We start from the raw sequence: 21,836 nt of genomic DNA on the forward strand, positions 1-21,836 counted from the left end.
GATTTCCAGTTGCTTTCTCAATAAACCAAGAACCTTAACATCCCAGATTAACCGTGACATCACTAATTAACCCTCAGATTTTCCTTTAGTTATTGGATTGGATGACATCTTTCTACAACCCAAAGCATTTTTCAAAAGTCCCCTACATGAAATCATAATAGAGATACAATCAAAGATCATTACGTTCTATGAAAATCATAAGTATTGACAAAGCACTTGTAACTATGACATCATGATACTCATGCTAGGAATTTACTTAACATGATTGTGAAAACAACCTTAACTACTTGTGAATATAAGTTTGTAACGATTAAGTGAAACTCCCTTATATTCTAGCACCAAATTCATGCATGCAAACTAAGTGTGCACCCTTAATCAACAAACAAGAATAAGTTATCCATCAAACGGTTAAGTAAATTGCTTCACAATTTATGAAGTCACAACTGGAATTAATCAATTCATATTGCAAATATAATCATGGTTTCAAAGTCTCCCCTAGCTAAAATAAGTTTAGCTCCTCATGTTTACAACAAAACAAAGAGAATATAAATTAAACATTGAAAACAAAGATTGAATACACCTAGAAACGCTCCAACAATCCAAGCTTGAATAGCCAAAACGTCCAAGGCTTCTCCTCTATTCTTTCTCCTTCTTTGTTGCAGCACAAGGGTGTTTGGGTATGAATTATGGTGATGGATGGATAGGTTGGATGGTGGTAGGGGGTGGATGATGGCTGAATGAATGGAGAGAATGAGGAATAATTCGAATGGATGTCTCGAGAGCCTAATATGTGTGGCATATTGTGTATATATAGAGGGAGAAAGGTTAAGGCCTTAATTAATTAATTTGGGAAGATTTTAAGACTCCAAATCCTCCAAGAAAAGGGTCCAAATCAGAATCCCAAATGAAAAAGGGAAGGAAAAGGTGCGGCACAACTTTGAGCAAAGGGGAAAGAAGATATATGGCAGATTTTGGAAGAAAAGGGTAAGGATATATGCGGCAAGGACTAGGATAGTGCAAGGGATCTTTGGTTTGTGTGCTAAAATACATAAGGTACCTTCAAAGTTGCTGGAACTTAGGGATATTTAGGATTATGAAAGGTTAAACCAAAATAGGAAACCTTGGCTTAACTTTCCTACTTTGATTAGGAATCCTTCTTTGACTAGGAATCCTTCTTTGATTAGGAATCCTACTTTGATTAGGAATCCTTCTTTGATTAGGAATCCTAACATCTTTAAGTCTTCAATTTTGTCCATTCCTTTTGCTCCAAGCATATGTTATCCATTCCAAGCCCAATTTTTCTCCAAAATGCTCCAAAATGCACCTTTTTGCTTCCTTAGCCATATGAACCTATAAACACACGAAAATAGCTTAAAATACTAAAATAACTATGAATTAACAACATAAATGTAGAAAACAAGCTAACTAAGTCGCCTAAATATGCTCCTATCATTGGACTATGTGGAATCGTACGTATTGGATCTTTTCGTGTTTCATTACACCTATTAACAAATATGGATAGTACTTGTCACTACAAATGTGTAAGAGCAAGTAAAACAAAATTTAGGGCTAGAAAATAAAAAGAATTTACAAAACACGAAAGTGGGGCATTTTAGTACTCTTAAAAGTGAAGAGAAAGTTTACTAACAATTGATAAAATGAAAATAATAATATAATTGAAAAAATAATAAAACAAAATATAAGAAAAAAAAGAGAGAGAAAAAAGAGGAACTATCGAGAATGAGGAGAGATTTTTCAGTGTGACCGTCACACGGGATGGTACACCATGTGTCATTATATAAATGGTGGGATATGTATATTAAAAAGTTAATAACTTAAAAAATAAAATTTCCCACCACTTATATAAAAACACGTGGTGTACTACCCGTATTCCCATCATAATTAAAAATTTCTCGAGAATGAGGGGGGAGTGGATGAAGAAAAAAGAAAGAAGGATCCAGGGGGGATGAGTCTCGGCTCACACTTTTCCCCAAGCTACACTACACCGACTCTCTCTCTCTCTCTCTCTCTCTCACAGACATACTCTTTCACTGTTCGATTGATGCCGATGCAGATTCGATGGACTCCATGTTGGTCCAGTCACTACGATGTCCTTCAGATTAGCAAGACTACCAAGAGATTATACACATAAATGTTCCCCTACCGGGTATAAGCAAAGAAACTGGTAGAAGGTGGCTCTTCCATAGCTTTTGGAAGAAAAGTCTTCTTTCTTCAGACAAAAATCGGAGAGAGTGTGTTTGGCAGAGAAATTGAGAGTTAGAGAACGTGATTGTGAAGGAAGGATTCAAAGATTTGAAGGGTAAATTCCTTGTTCCTTGATTATCTTGATTTTCAAATTTAATTTCCTTATGTTGAATTGAAACTGCCATGATATATTTGGAGTTCTTAGTTTTATTTAGGGTTTTCTATCATTCAATGAACCAGTCTGAACATGAATTAGAGTTGGGTAATTCGGATTGGGTGTGTAGAACAAATTTCTTGATCAAAGGTTTGGTTCAAAAGGTCGAATTCTTGTTAATTTTGAGTCATGTTAGTTTTGGATGTTGTTACGTAAGCAGGCCTGTCCCAGGCCTAGTGCGAGCAGGGCGACCGTTCGGGGCCCAAAAAAATTGGGGGCACCAAAATTATTAGGGTGGTATATTTATATATGTTTTTATAAGAGTATAAATTTATAAATTTTGGTTTAGTGACAAAGAAATTTAACTAGAATTAGTGGTTTTGTTGTTTAAAATGAATGAGGAAGTCTTAGGTTCAAAACATCATGTGTGCTTATTTAGATTCCAATTTTTACAAATTTTTTTTCATAACAGTATAAATTTATAAAATTTGGCTAAATGATTAAGAAGTTTAATTAGAAGCAATGGTTTTTGTTATTTAAAATTAACAAGAGGTCCTAAGTTTGAAATGCTATATGCATGTTTATTTTTTTCAATTTTTACAAACTTTTGTTTGGTTGTTAATTTATTTACTAGCTAGTAGCTATGTGAGTTGCTATTTTTAAATATTTGTTCCAATTCAAGTTTAATCTTTAGCAAAGAGTAATGCGTAGACTAAATTTTTAGACCAAATTTACAAATAATATTACGTGCCATCAAAAGGTTTAATTTATTGTTCATTCATTACTTATACATATCCTTAAAGACTCAAAAACATTAATATTTTTTTAGTCTTATATTAACGAGGTTGGTAAATAAGAAAAAATAACTCACAATTTATACAAAAACACTTTAAAAGTTCAGATGGAAAACAAAACTCATAATCTTTCTACCTGTAAGCCCGAAGTTTTTTAGTTTCCTTCTCTTGATACAAAATAAATTAATTATTCCGTATTTCTAAATTATTGAGTTTGAAGTGTTCATATAATTTTATCGATGTCTTACATGTGAAAACAAATATTTTTTTATATGAAATGTGGGCACATTTTTTTACGTCATCCCAGGCTTCAAAAATCTCCGGACCGGCCCTATACGTAAGTTGTAGAAAATTGATTTCTTTGCAAAGAAAACTCAAGTTTCGAGTAGCCTTCTTTGGCTCTTAATTTCTAGGTCTTTATGTGCTCCTTTAGAGAAAACTTTTAGTGTGTTGAAAGTACATATGTTAATGATCGTAACCCAATTGTTTTCACTCAGTTCTGTTGAGTTTTGGTTGATCAAAACCTTATTTAAACTTGGGTCGCGAGCTGCCAAACAGCAGCGGAAAACTGGGTTTCTAGTTTCAAGACTCCATTTTTCTTTTTGGTATAACTTCCAATTTAGAGCTCCGTTTTCTACAAACTTTATATACTTTTAAAGTACAGAACACAAGCTTCAAATCCCATATAATATTACACAATTTGGTTTAGTTTTGAATGTTCTAAAGGGAGCCTAAACTTGGTCCAATGGTGCTGTTTTTCTGCAGATTTTGTGGAGAAGCAGAGTACTGTTTTTACCATACCTATTTTCTTTTCTAGATTCCTTTCTAATCTTGTTTACTACTATTTGAGTGATATTATTTGAGTTGTAAGATTCCAGAATCAATGTATTTTATTTAGATAATATATAATTTTGTGATTAAACACTTAGTTCGGTTATTAATGTGTGTTACTTGTATTTATACTTTTGTTTGTATTGTTGTGTTCCACTTAGGTTCTTCAAAGGAACAAAATTAATCGAATTCAAGGTAAGGGGTCTGGGAAACCTTATATGTATTAATCTAATTACTGCTTAGTTTTGGTCAGTATGCTACAAATTGATCTTAAATATTAAAATTAGTATTACTAGAGACTATGTAGGGCTTAGTGGGCCTGTATTGGTTAGTGAGTTATCCCAGATAATATATACACTAGTTTACGTGTATGAGATGTCATATTGTGATGTATACGTGTTTATTTACCTTCTTGATAATATGTATGATAAAGGTTATGACAATGTGATCCTAGAATCATATTAGAAGCATTATGTGGAACTTATATGAAGTGTGACATATTAGTTGGTGGCCATGAGTAGTTGATGGGGCGGGTGACTACATTGTAACTCAAAGGGGTTGAGGTATGGGTAAGTTGTGTGTTGAATTTACTATACCATGTAGGAGTGGTACATAAATGGTCCTGCTTGGTATATCCGCGTTGGGGGACCATACGTATTCAGGGATGATCATGCTTGGTATATCAGCGATGGGTGATCACTGCTTGCATGATTAGACTATGCATATGGTTCTGCTTGGTATACTCGCATTGGGGGACCATACGCATTCTAGGAGTGATCATGCTTGGTATATTCACGTTGGGTGATCACTACCTAGAGTTATAGGATACAGTCCTACTTGGTATATCGGCGTTGGGTGATCACTGCCTATATTATTAGACTATGCATATGGTTTTACTTGGTATTTCTGTGTTGGGGGACCATACGCATTCTAGGAGTGATCATGTTTGGTATATCCACGTTGGGTGATCACTACCTAGAGTTAGGATGTGGTTCTGCTTGGTATATCTGTGTTAGGGGACCATACGTATTCAGGGGTGATCATGCTTGGTATATCCGCGATGAGTGATCACTACCTGCATGATGAGCTTATGCCTATGGTTCTGCTTGGTTTAACCGCGATGGGGAACCATACGCATTCTAGGGGTGCTGAGGATTAGTTGTACTTGGTACATTTGCAAGAGGTGACCATAGTTTAGTTGGATTATGTGGAGTGGTCTAGAATCTCTACTCTTGCTCACTTCCATAAAGTTAGTCCGGCCCTTAGATTTGAGTAAACAGAAATTGTTCACAATAGACATTGTGTTTATAAATTAGATTCACCTTGTTATTACTTGGAATCTGTGCAGGGAATTATGTTGAATTCCTTTTTTAAATTTCATGAATTGATATGTGATCTTGATGATTGATTAACGTAGTTAAATGTTAATATCGTGCATTTGTGATTCATGGGACCAGGGACAGATCTACAGAGGGTCCTGGGAGGTCCCAGGACCCCTCGGCCATCCTAAAATGTTGCTAGAAATTTTCTGGAGGACCCCTCGTACTCGAACACGAGGCCTGTGCAGACTGTCTGTGTTGTTGCAGCAGCAGGTTGCAGGTTGCAACGAAGAAGAAGAAAACAGGGGAGAAGAAAGAAAACAGGGCATTAAAAAAATTGGTCCAAAACGCAGTGTTTTGGCCCTTTTTTTTTTTTTTTGTTAAACCAATGAAATCAACGTTTGAAATTGGTCCACCGATTACATATTCTTTTTGAAAGTCAGCCCCACATGGGCCATCTTTCCTGTCGTCCCTTTCACTTCTCCTTTCCCCGTTCCTTCCACTGCTTTTCCCCCTAATCCCCCCATCTTTCTTATATTCACCCAAAACCCTAAATTTCTAATCCCACCCAATCCCATATTATAATTACATTATTCCAATATTATACCTCCACTTGTTTCAATTCTCCAAGCCACCACTATTTGGTTCCAAATTCAAGTAAGTTTTTTGGTATTTTAATCTAATCTCAATTAAATTATATTAGATATTGGTGGAGATTTTTAGTCTATTATTGATATGATTGTTGATGTGTTTTATGTTTGTATACTCATTTTATAATTGAAATTTAGATGGAATTTTTGTTTATTGGTTGATTGGTATATGTTTTGTGTTTTTGGTTAAATGTGTAGTTTAGAAATAAGAAATATGGAAAGATTTTTCAAGCCAAAGCCAATAGCACCATCTACTTGTTCGGGTAGTTCGAGCTCAAAACAAAATGAGTGTGACATTGATTTTAATAATCTTGAGAGAGACCCGGGAAAAAGAATTCGAATGAAGGACTATCCTTCTAATATTCAAGATGAGGTCCGCAGAGCATATTTGCAAATGGGACCTTGTAGGCCTACAAAGTATGAGTTCCCATACACTTTGCATGCAAAGAAAAAGCGACGATTTGTTGTTTCGTGGTTTGAAGAATATGATTGGTTAGAGTATAGTATATCTAAAGATGCGGCATTTTGTCTTCATTGCTATCTCTTTAAAATCAACTTTTCACAATTAGGAAGCGATGCCTTCCCTGGGGTAGGCTTTAAGAAATGGAAGAATGCAAGAGAATGTTTTGACAAACATGTTGGTCCTATTGGTAGTTTCCACAATAAAGCTAGAGAAGCGGCTAGTTATCTAATGAACCAAAAGACACATATTGAAGCAGTTGTGATCAAACAATCAGAAGAAGAGTGTATGAAATATCGTCTTTGCTTGAATGCATCAATAGATTGCACTAAGTTCTTGTTGCGACAAGGCCTTCCTTTTCGTGGCCGTGATGAAAGTGTCACTTCGAATAATAGGGGGAATTATTTAGAGCTCTTGCAATTCCTTGCAGATCATGATGAGAAAATAAAGGAAGTTGTGTTGGAAAATGCTCCGGGAAATCTCAAGCTAATAGCTCCTTCAATTCAAAAAGATATTGTCAATTCATGTGCCTTCGAAACTATTAAGGCTATTATGAAAGAAGTGAAAGAGAGTAAATTCTTTTCTATAATGGTAGATGAATCACGTGATATTTCAACAAAGGAGCAAATGGCGGTGATTTTGCGTTATGTGGACAACAAAGGTCAAGTAATTGAAAGGTTCGTGGGAGTCCAACATGTTACCGAAACAACTTCAAGTAAACTAAAGGAGTCCATTGATGAGTTCTTGAAACTACATGACTTGAGCTACTCCAACCTACGAGGTCAAGGTTATGATGGTGCGAGTAATATGAGAGGTGAGTTCAATGGCCTTAAAAAAAAAATTTTGGATGAAGAAAGTTGTGCATTTTATGTTCATTGTTTTGCTCATCAACTACAATTAGCTCTTGTTGCCGTAGCAAAGAAAAACTCCGATGTTGCCGCTTTTTTCACATTGACTAATAGTTTGGTAAATGTTGTTGGATGCTCATGTAAGCGTCGTGATGCACTTAGAGAGAAACAACAAGAAAATCTCTTGGAAGCTATTGAAAATGATTGTCTTGAAACGGGGCAAGGGTTAAATCAAGAAACTAGTCTCAAACGTGCTGGGGATACACGGTGGAATTCACATTATGGTGCTTTGATTAGTTTGATTACAATGTTCTCATCTGTGGTGGATGTGCTTGACATGATTGTTGAAGATTGCTACAATGATAGTGCTGGTGAAGCAAAAAGGTTATTAAAAGATTTACAATCTTTTGAGTTTGTGTTCCTCCTCTTTTTGATGAAATCCATATTAGGAGTTACAAACGATTTGTCACAAGCATTGCAAAAAAAAGATCAAGAGATTGTGAATGCAATGGCTTTAGTCAAGACATGTAAAGAACAACTACGTTGCATGAGAAATGATGAAAATTTTGATCTTTTGGTTGATAAAGTATCATCTTTTTGTGTTGAACATGAAATTGAGGTGCCTAATATGGATGATTTATATGTCATTCAAGGGAAGTCATTGCGCAAGGCTCCAAGAAAGACCAATCATCATCATTACAAAGTGGAGCTCTTTTTCGAGGTCATTGATTTCCAACTTACAGAATTAGATGATCGCTTCGCTGAAGGTAATACCGAATTGCTTATTTGCTTGGCATGCTTGAGTCCGAATGATTCATTTGTAGCTTTTGATAAAGATAAGCTTGTTCGCCTTGCTCATATGTATCCTAAAGATTTCACGGATCGAGATAGATTGGCACTTCAAGATCAACTTGATATTTACATTCATTTTGTGCGTTCTGATAATGATTTTTCTCAATTGCGGGGAATTAATGAGCTTGCTAAGAAAATGGTGGAGAAAGGGTTGCATCGAACATTTGCATATGTATATTTGCTTGTTCAGTTGGCTTTGGTTTTACCGGTTGCAACTGCTTCAGTGGAGAGGACATTTTCCGCTATGAATATCATTAAGGGTCCACTTCGCAACAAAATGGGAGATCAATGGTTGAGTGACAGCTTAGTTGTTTACATTGAGAAAGATGTTTTTTCATGTATTGGTAATGAAGCTATCATGAAACATTTTCAGACCATGAAACCTCGTTGTGGACGCTTGAATTAGGATTTTATAGCTTGTAATATTGTTATGCAAATGATTTTTGAATAAAATGTATTATATTTAACTTTTCAATGTTATTTTTGTCTATAAATTTTTTAACCTTTACTATTGGGACCCTCTAAGTTTAAAATCCTGGATCCGCCACTGCATGGGACTGATTAATTGGAGTGATTGTGGAATGACGTTGGATATGATTGTTATTCTTATGATAGACTCGTTGATCAATGTGGCTAGAGAATAACTTGTGCTTCGTTGACTGTTCTTTGAGATGTAGCATACTATGAATTGCAGTATTATCTGAAACATAGTGATTTATATGATGGATGAATTGGAATGCATATGCATGGGATTGGCATATATGCGTGCATGATAAGGTGATAATTGTTCTTTGGTGTATGGTTGATGTGTAGTGTGGTACTCTATGATTTCTGCTAGAAGTATTTTACGAAAAGTTTAAAGTTTGACGAATGGTGAACTACGAATGGCTTTATCCCTATTGAGAGTACGTAGGCAGTCTAACGAAGAGGTTAGATGTAGCCATAAAGTGCACGAAAAATTGCTATGTGATTCGATTTTTGAGTTCTGCTTTGTCGTATCCCGGAGGCGGGGTAAGTTAGAGATACGGATATTTGGTGACGTCACATGTCGATCTTAGACGCATGTTGGGATCAGGGCATGACAAATAGTCATAAAATAGTACTGACTAAATTAGTCTTGCGCTTGGTGCAATATCAAACTATACCTAGATTATTTCCTGTAATTGAGCTTGTTGATCTAAGGTAGGAATGTATTTTAAGAAGAAATTAAAATGCTCTATTCTCTATTGCCCACTCAAAGCCCCAAGGCAACAATCGACTAATGACTGTATTATTTGTATTGTGTTTGATACTGCACCTGGATAAGAAAAAAAAATCTTTTTGACAAGTCCTTGTTTGTTTGTTGAATTTTTTTCATATTTATACCAATTGGAAACCACACAAATGTACAATAATAGAAAAAAAATTAGTAAACTCCATACATCAAATTCAAAATGTTTATAAAAAGTCTAGCAGCAACCTCACAAGGCAAATTATAAAGTCTAGGCGATAGAACGGAGGAAGGAATTCACGAATGTGAGCGTTGTTTCTCCCGACTAGTTATCCATAGGTTTTGAGGGGAAAGAGATAATTAAGCAGGCGTGGAGTGTACTAAAATGGTGGAATCAGATATTTAGTTATGTACTAAAATTATACATAACGCGCCAAATAAGGCCAATGTGGGCAATTAAAGTGACTTAAGTGCTTAGCTTTCAAGAAATTTGCCATTGACATAAAAGTTAAAAGTGACAGCATTTCTTTTATCTCTACAATCTCTTCAAAAGAAGCTTAAAAATAAAAGCATTTATTCTCACCAAACTTGTTCATTGTTTGTAAGAATAAATGCTTTCTTTTTCATCGTTTGAAAAAAACGACCTAATAAATTATGTTGGTAAACTGTTTGGCTAAGATTTGGTCCCAACAAATCTAAAAACGTGGTTTGTCACTTGTGGAGTTCCAACTTCCAATCACAAAGAGGCAAAATCTCTTTGTTTTTTTATTTTAGATATTTTTAAACAATGCTATATTTACATTAAGAAGTGAATGGTTTAGGTTAAATTACGCAATAGTCCACCACGATAAATTACTATTGAACTCGTCATCTACGGGTGTCAAAGTTTCGTCTGTATTTATATATGAAGATGAATAAACCGTAACACTAAGCGATGATTTTAGGGTAATCAAAAGGAAGAAGAAAGTGTATTGAGGCCCCACCCAGGTAGCAATTGGGACAGAAATAGAAGATCAATCTTTAATTTGGTTGCCACACGTAAGCAAACAGAATGAAAAAAAATAAAAATAAAAAAAAGAGAGAGAGAATATATGATGACTTGTCCTTGACTTGTCTTGCACGCCAGGTTTTGATTCCATCCCTCTATCACTCATTCATGTCACATGCCTCGCCAGCCCCTAGCCTTTGCCGTTTTGATCAGACCTACCTGCTCTTCTCTCATGGCAGACCAAAAGCTCACCAACGACTAAACTACAGTAATCTTTCTCCCCCATAATTGGGAGAAGCAGCACAAATTTTGCCAACTGGCTACGTAGTACTTAATACTATTGCCATGCGATGTCATTACAGCATATATCCGATCGTTAGATGTTGATAATATTAAGTATTTGTAAGTATTTTAGTCAAATTTCAACGTTAACGCTATTTGCAAGGTTTCAACTGCATTATGTATAATGCTAATTGTATAGTAGATCTTCAATATTACTTCAAATTCAGAAGTGGGAAAAATGAGGGGGACTATATATATCAAATGATCTCGTTTAATGAGTGATATGATATTTGTATTGTCTAACCTAAAGCTACATTGTTTCTAACCATTTGGTCATTTTTCTAACCAAAAATGTCTTGATGTTCGACCCTACGTTCGACCTTTATTCTATCGTTCTAACATGAATATAATATGCTTGATTCTTTACTCGACGTGCTATTCGAGTTTGTAACATGTCCAAAAGATTATGATAAGAGTTTGGTAAACTTGTTTAAAAATGGTTTGTAGGTGGTTATATTGAAGTCATTTCGTACATTTCTCAACCAAAAGGTTAAAAAATATGTAAGATTGAAAATAGCACGGCAGCCACCCGCAGAGAAAAAATAAGTACATGGTTCTTAGTGGCAACAACTAACAAGCAATCATCACGAACTTTTGCATGCTCCGTTTATAGTTTATTCGTTGAATCATGTGTCTAAAGGGAACCACCCCACCAATCATAACTTTAAAATTTATAGTGGCCCCTACACCCCCTTTCACATCATGGATGGAGGTCTTCTTCCCGGACCTGATTATGGTACATGTATCTGCTTATGATAAGGTGTGCAGGATTTGTGCTTAAGCCACACAAAAAGGTAATTATATTAAACTCGCACCGAATTTGTTATCTGTAAGAATTGAACTTAAAATCTCTCAAAAATATTATTAAATCGTGATATTAAATAACGGATAACAATTTTTTCTTGAGTCGTAACGAACCTTATCCGACACTAATTTCCTTTTGGGGTTGAGAGTCAGATGGTTTTGGTGATCCGTCTTCAACCAAATTAATGCCCCTTTTATGTAATGGCAATTTGGTAAGCCAACCACTAATTGCAATTCCAACCACAATCTTGGATTTGGATCATTTGGTTCGACTTGTGGAGCCCATGCTTCAAACTCTTTCATGACTCCGATGATCAATGTTTCATCTCACGCATTCTACGATCTACACACATCGCATTCGCATGCTTGCTTTTCTTCTCTTTTTTATCATGTTTTTTCTTGTCTTGCACAATAATTGAGTCCTAACACATCATTTTACACGCTTTAACACATTTATTGAATTGTGTAACCAATTAATGTGTATGCGAACAATATATATGGTATCACACAATATGACCCTAGAAATTGAATATAAAATGATAAGTTTAGCCTAGGGTTGTAAGTTGAAATGAAAGAGCTCGAGCTTGTATCGGGTTCGGCTCGAGAAGGAAACAAGACAAGCTTAGTTTGACTCGATTAAGAAACAAGTCAAGCTTGAACATTGGTTCCTTCAGCTCCTAAAGTTCGTGAATAATTTGTATTTTTTCATGTTACAGCTTGAAACTAAATTGTAGACTTAAAAATTGCTCGGAAAGAAGATCATGTTTGAGATATTTTAGTTTTTAATTCATTTTTGTGTTAAAGATACCAAATAAAATGAAAACTAAAAATTCGTCTCTATACTATTAGTACTTCGAACTTGACACATCATAAGTAAAAGAGATACCACCAATTTAAATTGTTATTGAGAGAGGATAAATTCGAACCTAGATACCTGAAAGACACTAGTCTACTCGAATAAATATGACTACATTTACGTCCATAAAAAAGGGCAAGTGGGATCATTACTTGGGTGGGTGGGGGCGAAACACAACAGACTCAGAGAGACATGCGATGCGAGGTATGATTGTGTTAGCATATGACGCGTGACAGCAGATCCCAACCTTCTATCATCAAACGGACTTGGCGTGTCACTGAAACCACTGCATAAAGCCACGGCAGTCACTCGATCTTCTCTCTCCTCATCACCCTTACTAAATACACCACCATCATCCTCTCTCACCTCAACCTAGAGAGAGAGCAGAGAAGAAAAGCAGAAGCTGAAGAAGAAGCGCTTCTGAGGAGACGAGCCAGCAATGTCGGTTCTTTGATCCCTCGTTGATTCAATCTTTTTTTATTTTTTTATTTTTTGGTTAATTTGTTTTGGTTTTAGCTTTCTCTGATCCGTTTGATACATTCCATCTCATTTTCCGTCGCATTTTCTCGGATTTTCTCTGCTGTCCGGCTTGGTTTTTGCTTGATTTGGTGTGATTAGGGAGCTCTTAGAGATCAATGCCGTCTAATTAGGTAGATTTGGCGGCATTCCTTTTGCGTTTGGTTGCCGAGAAAGTTGATAGGGAAGTACAGGAAATGCGATGATAGTATTATTATTATTTCTAATTTTTTGGAGTTTGGATCAAATTATTAGTGATTTTATTTCTTAATTTGTTTCTGTTTCGTAATTAGGAATTTGTTTCTAGCTAATCTGTAAATTAAAACATTCTGGTTGGAATCGGCAGTTTATATTTAGTTGTGGTGATAATGATGCCTTGGTTTCGATAGCGATTCGTTTGGTTTTAGCCATTTATTTTGTGTCTGTCTGAACGAAAAACTATTCCATTAGAGAGTTAAGTTAACCATAAGGAAAATTTCCGCTATAATGACGGGAGGCTTCCTAATTAAGTACACGCAAACTGTATCTGTATTCATTGTTAGTAATGAATTTCTTTTCATAACTAATTGAGGTTGATTCTTCCCATAGATAGATGTAATGGAGATGAATAATTTCACACATCTGCTTAGATCTACTAATGCCGGTTGAAGTATGAAGCTAAGGGGAGCTATATGAATTTGGAACAACTTCGATTTCATTGTTTCAGCAATCTTGCATTCTTAAACTCTTGATTTATGTGCTTTGTCTGTTAATTCGCAACTCGATTTTTCTCTTGGGAGAGTTTTTGATTGTTCGTTTTGATTTGCAGGAATTTCTGAAAGTGAGAAACTGATTGCATTTTTCGGTTGCCTGTCTGGGATTATTTTATATGATATTGGGTGCTAGAATTTGTCAAAAGATCAGGTTTACATCTCTCCCGATTCGTTTTATTTGTGAACCTTATGGTCTCTTCTTCAGTGTAAAATATTCATTTCTTGTATTGTCTTTGTGCCCCTTAGATTACTCGTCTGTCTTGTGGTCGCTGAAAATGAGTTGGAACCCGCACATGGAGGTTCATTACACCTACACCAACTGTCCTTATAGCTCAGCGGGTAGCTTTATGGAGTATTTTGAGGGTCTTACCTATGAACATGTGAACTTTATTTTTTCAGGCGATTTGCATGCTCAGGTACTTTACCTTAAATATCTGCGCAAAGGTTTTCTTTTCAACCACCAATCATGGTGATTTGTTGAGTTAGTCTTTAATTATTATGTTTCCAAAATTTAGATCTGTAGGATTGTTGTACATCATCGGAAAGGAGTTTATATGGGTTTCCATAGTAGGATTGCTCATAAGTCATAAGTAGCAAGTTTTTATTTAATTTTATACCATTAATAATGCAAATTTTGAACCTTGGAATGTTTATCTGTATTTTCATCTATTTAAATTTCTTTCAATTTCAATTTCCTTCTCACTTGTAGGAGAGTGCTTACCCAACAATGAATACAAATTATTACAAGTTTGGGTTGTCAGAACCTGGGAATATTACTTCATACTATGATCTTGGGTTTGGTCATGCTTATGAGATCAATGGTCCTGACCCAAGAAGTGGGGAACAAAGAAGGCATTTGCAGAGCGCTACAATGACTAATGAACAGAATGTGGCTGTGAACTCAGAATGGGAAGGAAGTGTGAATACTTCTAGACGCCACAACCCCAGAGAATGTAAGTTAGCAGTGTTGCTTTTCTCCTTTCTTCTCTTGGGGTGGGGATGGATGCTGCAGGTGGTGAGGAGTTTCATGATTATGCTCTGCGGTTTTCTCTTTTCTGTAAGAAGCCTTGAAGACTGGTAAAAATATTATTTTGAACAAATAAGTGACCATGTATGTTCACTGGCAATAGAGTTTCCACAGTTTATGAAAGTCTAATAGCGTTCTCTATTATTACTATTTTTCCTAAATTGTGGATTAAAACATTACAGGGCCTGGATGAACCAGTGACATAGAGAATAAGTAATCTTAGTGGTGACTTATAGAGTTAGATGAATTATATAATACCTCTAGGGAAGAAGATAAGAATTACTTGTTTGATTGGTATAAAGTTTGTCATTTTTCGTATTGTTGCCTAAAGGTAGCAGTAGCACCACTGATTGTTACCCAGTGACTGTTTATTATAAACTTACGATGTTTAAGGACTCTGTACTACAGACATGTTTCTAATCAAAGTTGTTGGTGTGGCTGCTATTTACTCCATTTTTATCCTCCTTGCTCCCAATGTCATTTGGTCTGTTCCAAGTCACTTCTATACACTTGAGACTTGAATATTTTCTATCAATCTAAGTATCATCCTTTACATTTCAGGCCCACGGAGACATCAAAATTCCGATGATAACCAGGTATTTATTTCTCCATACTCTGGGTCTTTCTCTAAATGTATGTATATACATATAACTATGAATGCATTCATGTATGCGTATGTGCAACAAATGTGCACATGGGCACCTATATTGGAGGCTGAGTAAAATTGATTGGTTTAACATGAATGGAAGTGTTAGATGAGTAAATCATCACAGCCTTGGCAGGCCTCTTCCTGGTTTTCAGTGATAACTTCAAAAAATACCTTAACCAAAGCTTTTATACCTGGAATTTTTCTCTACATCATTATCATTTTCGAACTTTTTATGTGAAACAAAATGAGCTCAATAGATTACTAAGTTGGAGCATTTTCTGTGAAATATGCAGGTTATTTGGCAAGACAACATTGATCCTGACATCATGAGTTACGAGGTTAGAGCTAATTGCACTTCTCCTCCTGAGAATTTGGATAACACAATTGTATTATAATTTCAAGTAATCCGTCTTATCTATTGAATTGTTGTTTAACATTTCTCTGGATTAGGTATTGTTTAGATTTTATGGTAACAAATGGATACACTAGCCATGGTTTATACTGGAACAAATTCCATCTACCACCCTAGCCTTGGAAATTTAAATTGTGTTTTGTGTATGTTTTCTTGGTGGTACAGATTTACTTCATTTTTGGGAGGATTGCTTGTGTGCTAAACAATCATTGCACGGCTCCTTTTGTAATTTCTGTTCTTAATGAGGAGATTCTTGCAAATTTCTTAAGTATCTGACTTTCACTTGTCAATGTGACGTTGGATCTGGCTATAGAGTTGTATTCATGGTGGGGACCTTACTATATAATCGTTAGTGAGTGAATCTCTAAAGCAGAACAATGTTCTTGAGTTGTGATGGTAGTTTTAGTAGTTGTATGTCTGTAATGTCTTGTGTTGTATGGGAACATCTAGTGCTTACTAAAAACCTTTTATTTGCATGCTTATGATTTTGCTTCTTAACATATATTTGGTATATTGTTACTGAAAATGTTTTTTACATTCAGGAATTACTTGAGTTAGGTGAGACGGTTGGCACTCAAAATCGAGGTCTCTCCCAAGATCAGATCTCGTTGCTTCCAATCTCAAAGTACAAATGCAGCTTTTTCTCGAGAAAGAAATCACGAGACGAGAGGTATACGTTGCCCTTAAATATAGAAATGGGAAGTTTAATATCTACTGATAAGAACAACTTTTGTTCTGTGGAGAGCATATAGAACACTGATTACTTGGGAAGTGAAGGTAGGTATTGTACTAGGTTGTATGATTTTATGAGTCTCGAATGGTTCTCTTTGCACAAGAATATAAAATGTTGGATCATTTTTCGGTAGGATGTTGAAGTAAATTTTGGACATGACGTTAGATTTTTCATGTATTGGCACTGTGGAGCGTAAAAGTAGGGATTGGATTTTAGCTCTTCAGCTGCATACTTCAGTGACCTACTTGGGTCTTATGCAATTTTGTGGTTTGCTTGGAAAAATATACAGAGACAACAGTATTGGATGGGATAGGATTTTGGTAAATTTAATGGTTTCAAATTGATGAATACTCATAATTACATATTGGTGAGTAATTTTTTCAACTTAGTTCCCATCCCCTATTAGAAGTTATTGGGATCTTTCTGTGCTTCCTACCGAGAGGCCTTTCATTTCATATGCCATCTGTTGATTGTAAAGGCCATCTTTTGTATGAGCAGCTTTCCAAATGTACTTCATATTTACTTGTATTCCCTTGTTGGATGTAGATGTGTGATTTGCCAGATGGAATATAAACGAGGGGACCGGCGGATTGCTCTACCATGCAAACACCTCTATCATGCTGGTTGTGGGACCAGATGGCTTAGCATCAACAAGGCAAGCTGTTGTGGTTAATTTTTTAAGAGGAATATATTGGTGTTTATAACTTATTGGAGTTGTTTTAGCAATGCCTCAATTTTAGCTGACAAGTATTTCTTGTATCAGGCTTGCCCAATATGTTACACTGAGGTTTTTGGTGATGCGTCAAAGTGCGCAAAATAGGAGGCCCGATGAGCTTAAAGAAGAGAGCCTCGAAAAAAATTTCTTCAAATTTGGTTAACTGAGGTGCATGCTTGCTTCTTTTCCACGTTGTTTGTAGAAGCATTGTCTGAGCTATTTTAATAAATGAGAATGTTACGAAGTGAAGGATTCCGGTCATTAGATCGTGTTGCGGCTCTGTGAGGTGCATGGTGTTTTCAATGAGTTTTATGCATTTGTCATATACATTAGCTTCACAAACTGCTCGTAAATTCCAGAATCGACTCATAACATCAGGTGATTTGGTAATGTTACGCAATTATGGTGGAGTACAAAAATGATCCTGTAAATATGGAAGCTAATTGCAGTAGGTATAGTTTCCCTTCCTCTTATTTCTGCATGCTACAACTTTTCATTTGTATTGTGTTGGGTAGCAACAATGTTTTGAGTTTCGCTCCATAGAATTGAATGTTATGCAAGGTATATGCCTACTCTCACACTGGATCCCGCCTCACACTCGCAGGCACTCATGTTATGCTTATTTTACAACACGTTATCAGTACAAGAGTCTCTAATGTATATTTTGTTTTCTAATGCGTTTAGAAAGTTGTGCATTAATGTTCTTGATGGAAGTGTGTAGAAATTTTTGGACAAGAGTATGTAGCATGTATAAAATAGTAGCTTATAGAAAACCTTGCTTGGATTAAACCACATGAGAAACTGCACTGAAGGAAAAAAAGACATACACATAAAAACTCAACCAACAAGGAATGAGAATGTACAAGAAGGACATGAGGAATCTGTACTTGTGGCAAAGAGTCCGACATGCTCTAAGATATGATTAAGGAATCACCGATCAAAGTGTTTGAAATTAAGAGTTTCAATCATATTCATGTGAATCATATGGACTTGAGAATTCACATTAGGGGATCGACACGGGTTTGTTTAGTGCACTAGTAATGTGGTTAAGAGTAATGAATTATAAAGAGATTGTATTGCATTTGCAAGCCCAACTAAATAGATTTTGTATCATTTTTCTTAGCTTAGGTAACCATGATATAGTACGAGGTGTTGCTCATAGCTTGTGGGAGCCATGCGAATTAACCATAACCAGTTATCATAAAATGGAGAATTATTAGTACTTTTAATACATAATCAATTAATAAGAATTTTAATTGCTCAAAACCTCGCTAGCCAGAATCTAATGGATCACACAATCATAAACTTAAGTTTGGAAAAATCAATGGAGATGAGTAAATTAATTTATCCTTAACCCATTTACGGATGTTTTTCTGGTACATTTGTTCAAAAAAAAAAAAAAACAAAAGTTTAGTAAAATAAAAGAGCATACAATGCTGAAATGGTCCTTAAATTGATTTTGGTTTTGTAGGCCGATTGGCTTGTATTTAAGTTGTACATGACAACTTGTAACAAAAGGCCCAAATAGGCCAATGACAAGGCAAAATGCCCCTTCAATCATAGAACCAAAGTAATTTTTTATTCCAACTTTGTCAAATTTTCAAAGTGTTTTCTGTTATGTGCTTCTTTAAGAAGTAAGCGTGATTTCGATTCCAATCAGTTCAGTTTTTTGTCGGAATTGAAAACTAAACCAAAATTACTGTTTAGGCTTTTTTTATCCAACTCAGTACGGGTTCAGTTCCTTTTTTTTTACCTAAAGTTTTTTAATATATCAATCTGAAAATTGGTCATTTGGAACGAAAAGGAAGGAAACAAAATATAGGAAATATGGAGTGATTATTTGAAGATGGAGACACATATAGAGCTAACAGAAGTAGAGGGAGGAAAGAAGATTAACAAAAATATGAGTTCTTTGTTTGACTATTCTCAGGGTGGAGTAACCAAAAAAAAAAAAAAAAAAAAAAAAAAACATAGCATAGCTGAATGGATTGTGTATTTAGTGTTTGGGCCCAAAATCAAGGATTTGGGTCCAGATGAAACGAATCCTAGTGGAATTGAGATTGCTAAAGGATTAGATTTAGGTGTAACCCGGTCGAGTTCTGGATTAATTAGAAATTTTGAAGGATCAGAATGAGTTTTGATAAGATTTGAATTATTTTAAGAATCAAAGACCTGTGGTTGATCAGATACGGACTGAATTAAGCATCTAAGGGGACTAGGTTCAAAATCTAGTCCAAGTCGAAGAGGTCGAGACTAGGTAGAGATACAGTCTCGGCAGGAAAGGGGTTTGATGAGATAAGTGCCAAGGAATCATTGTCCTGATAGCATTGTACCACTCAGAAGACTTGGTCATCATGAAATTAACGCTTATAAATACAAGCGGTATTACAACATAGAGAGGACCTCCAACTCAGCACACAAACAAACACTCTACATAAAACCTTCTCATATTCTAAGAAAAACTCTAACTGCTTCACTAATCTCTGTAAGCAAAAATTCAATTTGGTTGAACATCTTTGGAGTTGTAGAATTAGTCAGCCTAGGAGTAATTTCAATTTGGTTAAACAACACTACTTCTATTTCGGTTGATTATTTATCCTAAGTCTCAGCTAACAAAGAGTCTTTGATTCTTTCATCGAAAGAGGTCGCTTCATCAGTATACCCTGCGAAGTGAGGTGTTCTATAAGCAGTTGCTCATAAGTGCATTTCAGAGTTAAGCATTTAGACGACTAAACCATTTTTACCGTAAATACACTCACCTCCTTTGAGTATCTTTTGTCCCTACTGATGAATCGATTTTATACTATATATTTTCCCCTATTCTTGGTATATTTTGGCAAGATTTTGATGTTTTATTATGTATTTTCAATGTAGGACGTGTGAATCCATTTTGACCATAAAGTAATTAAACGGTGAAATTTTTGAGTGATTCCAATTATAGAGGGTTTGTGAGTATGTCAAGAAGGTTGTATCAAAATTTCATAATTTTTTCCCAAAGCATCTGATCGTGGCAAATTGATTTGTGCCCAGCGCGCGGTGCTCGTAGATTGAGTTACAGAATTTATTTGCGACTTTTGGGCTAGAAGATGATGGAGTTTGGACTTGGGCTCCTTTTGAAACTTGAAGAGGAGGTTCTTATCTTTAATTCAAGTCATTTTGGAGCCCTGAAGATCCAAAAACCTAGCTATTTCTCTGATGGGCAGATTTTCTAATCATATTTGGATTGTATTTTTAAGTTATCCTTTAGCTATTATATTTCCTAGTTTTTAAAAATCATTTTCTACCAAGGATTTTAATTTGTAGTAGTATAAATAAGGTTTTTTAGCCATTAAAGTTCTATACGCCACATTGAGAGAACTTAGTAAAGCTTTGGAGAATTTCAGACTTTTTACCTGCAAGGTGTTTTCAATCATTTTTCTAGTTAATGACATCTTCTTTAGTTTTTATTATGATTTTGCGTAACTAGTCCTTTTTCTTGGACGAGGCCATGAGCCTTAGAATGAATATGTGATTTTATTAATTTACTTATGAATGGATGCATGCTTGCTTTGAATTATTAATCACCGTGTTTAAACTATCTAATTGTCTTAATGATTCGCGACCATTAGGGTATTTAAACAAGTAATTTGATCCAATTTATGTTGGAAACTTGGAACATCACCCTGAAATTGAGGAGGGCTTCTTGTGATTAGCAATTATAAGTTCCCTTAAGGCGAACATCACGCTCTTAGGGGTTGCATGGCTTTTCAAAGGATTTTCACAAAGCTTAATGAGTCTTGCATGTATATGTTTGATCTGAACATCAAACAGGTTGCATGTTAGATATATGTTTTCACTTGAACATCACGAGGAAAATATGCACTAGGAAAATCTAACATTTAAAGCATGTATGTGGAAATTCATAAATAAATAGTAAAATTGCATAGGATTATTAATGGTGACGGCGGAACCCTAGTGCTTCAATTGATTTTCAAAACCATTTTCTTTTAGTAAATTTTACTATGCCAATTATTTAATTGTTTTTATTTAAAATTTGTTGTTGTGATTTTAAATTTCAAAATCAACCTTTTCGAAACTTTGTTTCAAATAATTAGCTAAGGATTTGTTTAAATACAATTGATTCGTTCAATCCTTATGGAGAATGACATTACTTGAGTTGTTTATACTACAAGTACCTTGTTCTCTTGTAAGTATTTTTAAATGTTTTTATCATTACTTTTGCAGGTGGTAAAAATCCTATTACCTACAACTTGATTCCTATTCGACACACTTATATTTTAACAAACATAGTTGATGAGGCCGAACCCGATGCAGAAGGTCATGAACTTAGTAGTGAATTGCAAAACCTTTTCTTCAGGTTTTAGAACCCAAGGCCAAGAGTATTCCTTCTTATGCCGAAGTCAATCGCTGCAGAAGTCAACATGCGCTTTCGTTACCGCACCACCACATTCATCTCATTCGCCCGACTGAGCTCAGTAGCGAATCGGCACACCCACATCAACAACCATCCACAGAAGGACGTTGTGAGCTCGTTAGTTACTTAGCCTACACTCCTCACAGGTTATGGAATTTCTAGGGTCAATAGTTGGTTAGCCCAAGTAAGTCTTTTAATTAAATCCTCTATCCCAGCATCAAACTTGAGCAAAGGCTTTATCTTGCCATTCTTATTATAATTTCATTAATACTTCCGTTCTGAATGATACACAGATTGTCTTTATA

General features: G+C 35.4%; 2 protein-coding genes across 3 annotated transcripts; both read left to right on the top strand.

Moving 5' to 3' along the window:
• Positions 1–5,955: 5,955 nt before the first annotated feature.
• LOC137747797 (uncharacterized) lies at positions 5,956–8,519 on the top strand. Its single transcript, XM_088690332.1, has one exon. The coding sequence runs from the start codon at positions 6,144–6,146 to the stop codon at positions 8,517–8,519; it is 2,376 nt and encodes a 791-aa protein (XP_088546458.1). The 5' UTR covers positions 5,956–6,143.
• A 3,946-nt stretch (positions 8,520–12,465) lies between these two features.
• LOC137715943 (E3 ubiquitin-protein ligase BIG BROTHER) lies at positions 12,466–17,695 on the top strand. Of its 2 annotated transcripts, none has more exons than XM_068455309.2 (9): positions 12,466–12,754; positions 13,638–13,732; positions 13,828–13,997; positions 14,291–14,534; positions 15,170–15,204; positions 15,551–15,595; positions 16,212–16,339; positions 16,949–17,057; positions 17,166–17,695. In XM_068455309.2, the coding sequence occupies exons 3-9, from the start codon at positions 13,857–13,859 to the stop codon at positions 17,220–17,222; spliced, it is 759 nt and encodes a 252-aa protein (XP_068311410.2). In that variant the 5' UTR covers positions 12,466–12,754; positions 13,638–13,732; positions 13,828–13,856; the 3' UTR covers positions 17,223–17,695. The 2 variants fall into 2 exon arrangements, with proteins under 2 accessions (XP_068311410.2, XP_088547095.1); XM_088690969.1 differs by having other exon boundaries at positions 12,633–12,754; positions 12,932–13,732.
• Positions 17,696–21,836: the final 4,141 nt, after the last annotated feature.

This window comes from Pyrus communis, chromosome 3 (genome assembly GCF_041283825.1).
Source record: "Pyrus communis isolate YQ-2024b chromosome 3, ASM4128382v1, whole genome shotgun sequence".
NCBI lineage: Eukaryota > Viridiplantae > Streptophyta > Magnoliopsida > Rosales > Rosaceae > Pyrus > Pyrus communis.

What these genes read in the sequence shown, in the direction of transcription:
- LOC137747797 (XM_088690332.1), top strand. Translation starts at nt 6,144, where the DNA reads ATGTGTAGTTTAGAAATAAGAAATATGGAAAGATTTTTCAAGCCAAAG.
- LOC137715943 (XM_068455309.2), top strand. Translation starts at nt 13,857, where the DNA reads ATGAGTTGGAACCCGCACATGGAGGTTCATTACACCTACACCAACTGT. An exon ending in CAGGCGATTTGCATGCTCAG is followed by an intron (nt 13,998 to 14,290) that starts GTACTTTACCTT and finishes TCTCACTTGTAG; the next exon opens with GAGAGTGCTTACCCAACAAT. An exon ending in AAAATTCCGATGATAACCAG is followed by an intron (nt 15,205 to 15,550) that starts GTATTTATTTCT and finishes TGAAATATGCAG; the next exon opens with GTTATTTGGCAAGACAACAT.